The following is a 9,471-nucleotide window of genomic DNA, read 5'->3' on the forward strand; positions in this document are numbered from 1 at the left end:
CTGAAAACTGCCTCAGAGACTATCTAAGCTGGCCCCAGCTACCCGCCCCAGGCTATCTGCCCGAGGCAATCATCACCTGATTACCTGCCCCAGACATCCACCAGTCATTGTCGGCGTTCGCCACCGTAATAATTTATATATATATATACATTAAGCGTTAATAAAACTTATTTATTTATTTACAATTTATTTAGTCATCTAATTCATAGTTTACACAATTTATAATAAAAGAGTTATTCCCAGTATTCGTCAATCATTCTCGCTATTAATAAAACAGCCAAACGCTCACTCAGGGGCACACTATCGTTATTACGCTCATTCAGGGGCCCCCCTCAGATCGCCAAAGTCTCAGAGGCCTACACTTTCAGTCACCATTCAATCTTCATCCTGTTCACAAGGTTCCCCTAGCCTAGTCATATCATCATGTCAGTATGTCCTCTGTGCCTGTCTCCTATCAACAACGAAATCGTGCATGTGTGTCAAACTCAGTGTTTAACATGCCTAGGTGAAATGTCCATCAACGCTCTTCAAGAATGTAGACTATACTGTATAGGATGCAACGGGCCTACACCGCCTGGACATTTTGACGTAACCTGTACCAGCTGCGGACAACTCTATTGTGCAAATCGTAAGTATCGCTTTTTCTCGCACATTCAATAAACTTTCAAAGAAAATATATATCCGAAACACACATACATGCATACATACAGACAGTCAATTTATATATGTTATTTTCATTTCAGTTCATGGTTCTACTTCCTGCCCATACTGTCGTTTCTCCGTTAACCGGGAACCTCCCACCGAAGCCAGAAACGTCATTGAACCTCCACCCAAACGCCGTCGCATCATAAATAACCGTACGTTTTCACAATAATTTTCGTAATTTTAAAAGTTATTAATTGTATATTTTAACAAGTGTATAAACAAGTAATAAGTACTCATACAAAAATATTTCCATTACAGGAGTTCCTATTCGTGATCAAGAGAATCTCATACTTGGTGGAATCAACATCCCAGCTCGTAAGTAATATTATTATTTATCTGTAATTCAGTTTTTCCTCTTATTTAAACTTTATGTTTTTCCTCTTAATAATAATAATTCCTCTTATTTACACAATATTTTCCTATTAAGGTTTTCAAATCCTCTTATTGTTTTCAAATGTGTTTTCCTCTTAATGTTTATTCATTGCTAATATTATATTTCAGAATCGCCCCTGGATTCAACCCAACCCTCTGAGTGGAGCACACCTGTACGCAGTCAACCCCAGCTGTCCCAGGAGCTAGAAGAAGATGCGCCAGACGGCAACCAGCATGCATCTTCAGATGAAGAAGAAGAAGACAATCAACCCCCTGTTCACGACATATCAGATGAAGAAGTCAACGCTCCAGATTCCCCAGAGGTACATAACTTAGATAACGTTGTTCCGCGAGTGTTAGAAGTCATTAACCATTTCGAAGGTTCTTTCTCGAGACATTCGTTCTCCATTCCCGGACATTTAGACGCTGACCCCAGCGTATATATAAATAGGTATAGGGAATTTTTTATAGAATATATAGACAATCAGTTCAGACAAATACAGGAAGAATTCCCTCCCTCATTTCACATTTACCCTGATGTAAGCCTAATTTTGCAAAAACTTAATCATGCCGACAATCAATATGAAATATTAGATGAAGTATTTTCAATTAGAGGCGAAACTCAGATTGTTACACAGGAAGAAGTGGAAGTTCTTGTAAATTCATGGGTTGACGAAATGTCTGCTAAAATTGACGAATGCCTAAAAAATGTCCAATCCTCAAGTGTAGGAATTCATTCCATGTCAGGCTTTGCCATTAATTTTTCATATATTCGCCACCCTATGCGCCTTGGATCTTACGTACCATATCCTGCAAAATTAAGGGGTAAAGAAACAGTATTTAATCCTGAAAGTGAAGGAGATGAGTGTTTGTTACAGTGCATTGCCGCGTATAAAAACTTAACATTGGGCAGGACTATGAATAACGTTAGACATCATTACAAAAGCCTTCGATGGTGTAGAAGATTTGTAGTATGGGCAGATGAAATTAGATTCCCTGTATCATTTGATAACCTTAAGAAAATAGAGAAGCTTAACAAAATTTCTATTTATATTTATACAGTAACTCATGAAAGTAACAGATACTATCTTAGTTTAGCTAGGAAAAGCCAGGAAAAGTATGCCGATAAAGTCCCTTTGTTGTTATTAGAAGGTAAGCATCTCTGTCTGATCAAGGATTTTGATAAATTTGTAAAGAGTATTAACAATCATTCTGAAAGGATTCCTAACACTCATAAATTCTGCAAAATTTGTCTTTTGCATGCTCCCTTAGATGAAATTCAGGCTCACGAAGAGTCATGCACTGTATCCCAAGTATTTTCATTCTATAATCCTAGTGATAAAATCAGTTTTAAAAATTACGGTAGGACCTATAGCCCAACTCACACCGCCTATTACGATTTTGAATGTCTATTAGACCGTCAAAATCCTAGAGGCATGGTGGAATGTAAGCATAAAGCAATTGCTTATGCATACATGATTTTAGACAGGGAATTCAATGTCGTAGAAACGTATTCATACGTAGGTCCAGATGCGGTCAATCATTTTATTACCAAGCTAGAAGCCTCATGGAAAGCTATTCATGCTCAGCTCCCCAACTTCCCTAAGAACTTGTCTAGAGAACAGGAAAGAATGTTTCAAAGACAAAATACGTGTCAATTGTGTCATCAAACTTTCAAGGATAAGAAAGATAAACATAGACATCATAATCATGCTATTCAGGAAAATAATTACTTAGGTGCTTATTGTGCTCGTTGCAATTTACAATGTAAAAATGCTCGTAGATACTTAACCACATTTTCCCATAATGCTGCCTATGATCTTGGAATTATACTTAAAGAACTGTCCAAAAATCCTCACCGCGATGTAGAAATTCTAACCAAGGAAGGATTGAAATTTATGCAAGTCATCATAGGTAAACTTAAATTCCTAGATAGCCTAGCTCTCCTTAATGGGTCATTAGGAACCTTAGCAAGCGAGCACGTTGCCGGTAAGAAACCCACCAAGTACACTGAACACATACTAAATGGCGTATCCGATGAAGCTAAAGCTCTGTTAATTAAAGGTAAACAAAGCCTATGTTATGATTATATTTCTTCCATGGACGTGTTAGACGAACCTCAGCTCCCTTCGCGAGATAAGTTTTACAATGTTTTACATGACTCTGCACTGTCTGAAGAAGATTATAACAATGCTCTTAAAGTATTTAATTTAGGGAACTGTACAAACATCAAGGATTACCTCATGTTATATTTAAAAGTTGACGTGGGAATGCTAGTTGATATATTTACACTTTGGCGAACATCACTGAAAGAAATTTATGAACTAGATATTGTTTTCTATGTATCACTTCCTAGTTATGCTTGGGACGCGTTCTTATTTAAATCAAAAGTTGTACTTGACTATGTGTATGATCAGAATATATATGATTTGTTGAGAAGGAATCTTAGAGGAGGGTTCACATCTTCCATTAGACAATTTACACAGGCTGTTAACGAGCACACTACATCTAACCCTAGCTCTGATGACGATACTCACATTTTGTACCTCGACTTTAACAGCTTATATGCAGCGTGCATGGCTGAGGTACTTCCCCAGGGAGGGATTAGACAATTAACTGACCTTGAGCGGGATACCTTATTAGGGCAAGGGTTACAACATATCCCCTGTGATCAAGACAAAGGCTATTGGATTTTATGCGATACAAAACATGTATCTCCCGAGGTAGCCAGGTATACTGATGATCTGCCCCTTGTACTGTCTCATACTAATATAACGGAGGAGTTTTTGTCAGAGTACAGTAAGAAAACCCTTAATGATGAAAAACGTAAGCTCCCACCTAAAAATACTAAGTTAATTGCATCCCACTTGCCCCAAAACGACTACTTAGTAAGCCTTGATTTCCTGCAATTGCTATTAAAACTTGGACTAGAAGTTGAACGAGTAAAAACAATCTATGAATTTAATCAGGCTCCCTATTTAAAAGATTTTATTTCAACCAACATTCGAGAACGAGCCAATACCACCTGTAAAGTTAAAGGAAAAGCTTTTAAACTCATAAGTAATAGTCTGTACGGGAAATCAATGACAAATATATCTCGATATGCTAATACTCACCATCTAGTAACGACAAAACATTCATTCTTAACTCATGCAAGAAACCCTTTGTATAAACGAGCTGTCTCTTTAGGTCAAGATAGGGTTCTCTGTACAGTAATGAAAGACATCCTTAAAGTTACCACTCCTTCTTACATGGGATATCAGATCTTGCAGATAGCCAAGAGGCGTTTATACGAGTTCTGGTATAATGTAGTTAAAGCCCATTATGGGGAGAGAGCTAGACTAATTTATACGGATACAGACTCATTCATATTTACTCTGACCTGTAAAGATGCTTTCCAAGAAATGACAAAAGCTCCTCTAGTAGATTATATGGATTTCAGTAATTTCGACAAAGATCATCCCATGTATTCTGCTACTCGTAAAGGTGAACTAGGACTCCTCAAGTCAGAAGTAAAGCAGAAAATCATAACTGAATTAATTGCACTCAAGCCTAAAACTTACTCTCTCCTAACCCTTGATAATGAACATTTATGTAAATGTAAAGGGATTCCTTATCACCAACAAAAGAAAATAACACATGCATCTTTTCAGAACACATTAGAGACAAATACAACTTTTAATTTTGTATCCCGATCTATTCGTAATGTTAATGGACAGATATGCACGTGTAAAACAACTAAGCGCGGTCTGTCAGCTTTTGATGACAAGAGGTACCTCATTAGTCCCACAGAGTCATTAGCTTACGGTCACCCAGACATTCCAGAGCGTGAGGTACGGGTACAGGTAGAGGAAGAGGTACAGGAAGAGGTACAGGTAGAGGAAGAGGTGCAGGTAGGGGATCCAGTAATTGTAGATAATCCCCAACCAAGACGTCAATTGTTCCCCATTTTTAATCTTTGGGAAAAGCGGGATAGAGTCGCTCAGCAATTATTCCCTAACAACAACAACTAAGTCTGTTACTGTATTGTCTATGTATTATCTATACCTATATTCAAATGTCTATGATATTGTATTGGCTATGATTTGTTACTGTATTTGATATGAAAATGACTAAGATTTGTTACTGCATTTGATATGATTTGTTACTGTATTGGATATGTTATGATTTAATGTCTATGATAATGTATATTCTATGATTTGTTACTGTATTGGATATGTTATGACTATGTTTTAATGCCTATGATAATATATATTCTATGATTTTATTACTGTATTGGATATGAAATGACTATGATTTTATTGGCTGTGATATTGTATATTCTATGATTTTATTACTGTATTGGATATGTTATGACTATGTTTTAATGCCTATGATAATATATATTCTATAATTTTATTACTGTATTTGATATGAAAATGACTATGATTCAAATGTCTATAATAATGTATATTCTATGATTTTATTACTGTATTGGATATGAAATGACTATGATTTTATTGGCTGTGATATTGTATATTCTATGATTTTATTACTGTATTGGATATGTTATGACTATGTTTTAATGCCTATGATAATATATATTCTATAATTTTATTACTGTATTTGATATGAAAATGACTATGATTCAAATGTCTATAATAATGTATATTCTATGATTTTATTACTGTATTGGATATGAAATGACTATGATTTTATTGGTTATGTTTAAATAAAACTTGAATGTAGATTTTGTTTAAATACTCCTTTCATTATATATTTGTAGTTAGTCTATTGAATCCTAGCAACATGGAAGGGCAGAAAAAAGTTATTACTGAATCCCAGTTGAATATATTTAGTGAACCGTCAAGAATTATTATTGCTGGATTTTCAAATGGTGGGAAGAGCTATTTATGTGCTAAAATGATAGAGAAATATCAGCAGAACTTTGCAAAAATAATTATCTGTGGAAGCGGGTATAAAGAGTTGAGAACTAATCCACTCTTTAATCATAAGATATCTTTTTACTCTGAAATTGTAAACCCTTTAGACGATCGTGATCCAGAGGATACATCTCATATATTAGTTGTTTATGATGACTTGTATGTTGAATCTACAAACTCTAAAATAGTAAGTGATATATTTACTAAGGGACGGCATGAGAACATCTCTGTTATTTTTATAACCCAAAATATATTTTTCAGTGGGAAATTTTCTAGATCTATAAGTTTAAATGCTTCTCATTTTATTCTGCTTAAATCAAGAGACTTGTCCCAGATAGAAACATTAGGCAGACAAATATTCGGAAAACAAGATGCCAAGAAATTTTTAGATATATATAAGAAAGTGATTTCTCGACAGTATGGGTATTTACTTGTTGACTTGGGCGTTAAAACACCTGAATCCATAATATTTAGGGGAAATATTGTAAATGAACCCCCATATGAAATAGTGTATCAATGGTGAACATTACACAAGCTCTTAATAAGATATACAATGACCCCAAGTCCATAGGTGGGTTTGGTGGCGTTTTAAAATTGTATAAGGCTGCAAAGAAAACAATCCCTGAAATAACTATAAAAGATGTGAAAGACTATTTAAAAACGTCTAATGCTTATACCTTACATCTATTAAAAAAACGTAAATTTAAACGAAGACGTATCTTAGCACCTAGACCAAAAGCTTTCTTTACCAGTGACTTGGCTGATATGACATTGTTAGCTAAGCACAACAATGATATTAAATATTTATTAGTTTGTGTTGATATATTTTCAAGGTTTGCACATGTAGTTCCACTATCCACTAAATCAGGTCAGAGTGTAAGTGAAGCCATGAAAGCTGTTCTGGATTTACCTTCATCAAAAGGTGTAAGGAAGCTTAACACTGATAAGGGCGGTGAATTCTATAATAAATATATGAAACGATTGTTAGACAGTAAAAACATTGATCTGTACAGTGTATTTTCTCAGGAAACTAAAGCCAGCATTGCAGAGAGATTTATAAGAACATTGAAAACTAAGATATATAAATATTTAACGGCTTATAACACCTTAACCTATATAAATGTTTTACCTGATATGGTTAAAACGTATAATAGAACACCACATAGAGGATTAAAGGGGAAAATACCTATTGATGTACATGCTTTATCTTCGTCTCAAGATGTGACTAGGCAATTTAAGCTCATGTATAAAGGAGAGCAGCAGACTAAGCCACGCATCAGTAATCATCTGTCTGTAGGAGATACAGTACGGCTTGCCTTATCTAATCGTATTTCAAAGTTCAAAAGAGGTTTTCATCAACAGAACACTAAGGAAATATTTACAATTGCTCAAATTGATACTAAACAACCCGTGCCTTTATATTATCTAAAGGACTTAAATAATAGACTTATAGAAGGCGGATTTTATAGAGAGGAGTTGACTCCCACCTACTTGTCAGATACATTTGAAATTGAGAGAATTATAAGTAAACGTAAAGTTGGTAATACTACTTTATATAAAGTTAGATACGTCGGTTACGACAGTTCATTTGATCAGTGGGTGAATTCAGATGACGTGAAGAAACTATGAAGAAGCAACCCTTAGTTAGAAAGTATCGTGGATTTATTGAACTATTAGCTAGATTAGGTTATAATTCTAGGAAAAAGTTAATTAAGACTCTTAAAAAGGAACATATACTTTGCTTATCAGAAATATTTAATAATTTCTTAAAAAATAAAATTGAAGTTGGGAAGCCTATTTTAAAGAGACTTTCTAAATATAGAGCTCTACTCCATACATTAGCCTGTAAGAAGAAAGCTATTTCACTCAAGAAAGACATATTAACAAGTAAAAGAGGAGGTAATTTATTGGGCATTTTACTTCCTATAGCTATAAATTTCATTTCAAGGCTATTTAATAAGGAATAATGAAAGAATTCTATCTTGTACCACGAAAAGCTATTGATCAACAGAAGCCTACGGCAGTAAGTGTTGAGAAGCCTACGATGACAGTGAGAACAAATCCTGTTATACAACACTTGATAGACTTAAGATTAAAGCTTAAGGATTATGATTTTGCTGTCTCCTTGTTAAATTATTTTAATACAACTGGACTTGTAAAGTGGGATGAGGAAGGGAACATTACATCTCCAGTTACTGGGCTCAATATTGTTGATGACGTTATAGGCAGGATGTGCACTCCGAAATTGTTATTCCCAGAAGATAAACTGCCAATTGCAAAGTTGTTCTACTCTTTGACATCTACACCTAAGAATTTATTTAGAAATGTAGATGCGAAAAATCAAGTGTTTTCTCCTCCAAGTTTGAAGAGGAAGATCAAGGTTGTAGATGAAGGAGAGTCTACCTGGATATCATATTAAGGTGAGTTTCTGTTTATTTTTATCATTTACTATTAGTCTACAGGATGGATAGTTACGTTATATATGCAGCGAGTAACTCTGATACTGATGTATTTAAAAACAATGCTCCCAATGCTTTTGAAAATAGATTACATAATCAGCTGCCTTTAGACCCGAATAAAGCTTATGAAGTGTGCCTGAAGAATATATTCCTGCCTCCATCTTATTTCGCTGTTAGGAGGAATGACCCGGAAAGTTTTATTTCAGTTCAACTTCTAGTGTCTAATAAAAGTTTATCTGATTTGAGTACGGTGAATACATCTTTCACTTTAAAGTCGGATATTTTAGCCAGTGATAATTGCATAGAGCTAACGACTATTTTAAATAGAGAAATTTCTACTATATTTTCAAAAGGTTCACTGAGTTTTATAGGACCCGTACTTAATTATAATTTCCCAGATCACGGGGACGTTTATATGAAATATGATTCGAGTATTAATCGAATTAAGTTTAATGCAGCATTTAGTGAGAAGTTGTTAAAATTATTTATTACAAAGGATGGAAAATTAGTTGTTCGAATTTCTTTATCTTTCGGTCGAAATATATGTAAAGTTATTGGAGCTGAAGTAGGTAAAGCCTATGATATTTTTATTATGAATAAGCCACCTAATAACAGGTTATTTGTACAAGATACTTGCTATTATCATCCTAGGCCAGGAGGCCGTATAGATTTCTTGTGTGTATATTGTGATAAGGTGCAGCCCACCATGTTTGGTAATCAGATTGTAAATATCTTGGATGTTGTTTCGTTTCAAAGTAATGTAACACACAGGAAATTATATAAACCTTTAAATACGACTAATATTGATGGCATCAGTATTAGATTAACAGATCAAGATGGGGAGCCTGTATATTTTGAAAAGGATGGATGTACGATTGCAGTATTACATATTAGACCCGTTGATATATAATGACATGAGTAGAGGGAGTTTATCATTCTCTCTTGACCTGTTTAAACATGAGGGTCGGGTTTGTACCGCTGTCTGTTGACGAGGTAGAGCGATTTATCGCTCC

General features: G+C 34.7%; 1 protein-coding gene across 1 annotated transcript; it reads left to right on the forward strand.

The window, feature by feature from the left end:
* The first annotated feature begins 208 nt into the window (after positions 1-208).
* On the forward strand, positions 209-5,666 carry LOC138372969 (uncharacterized). Its single transcript, XM_069338960.1, has 4 exons — positions 209-628; positions 744-857; positions 964-1,020; positions 1,207-5,666. The coding sequence occupies exons 1-4, from the start codon at positions 424-426 to the stop codon at positions 5,088-5,090; spliced, it is 4,260 nt and encodes a 1,419-aa protein (XP_069195061.1). The 5' UTR covers positions 209-423; the 3' UTR covers positions 5,091-5,666.
* The last annotated feature ends 3,805 nt before the right edge of the window (positions 5,667-9,471 follow it).

Source organism: Procambarus clarkii, chromosome 40 (genome assembly GCF_040958095.1).
Source record: "Procambarus clarkii isolate CNS0578487 chromosome 40, FALCON_Pclarkii_2.0, whole genome shotgun sequence".
Lineage (NCBI taxonomy): Eukaryota > Metazoa > Arthropoda > Malacostraca > Decapoda > Cambaridae > Procambarus > Procambarus clarkii.

Excerpts from the sequence above, each read along its gene's own strand:
- LOC138372969 (XM_069338960.1), top strand. The coding sequence starts at position 424 with ATGTCAGTATGTCCTCTGTGCCTGTCTCCTATCAACAACGAAATCGTG. Across the intron at positions 858-963 it reads CCGTCGCATCATAAATAACC|GAGTTCCTATTCGTGATCAA; the intron begins GTACGTTTTCAC and ends TTTCCATTACAG. Across the intron at positions 1,021-1,206 it reads TGGAATCAACATCCCAGCTC|AATCGCCCCTGGATTCAACC; the intron begins GTAAGTAATATT and ends ATTATATTTCAG.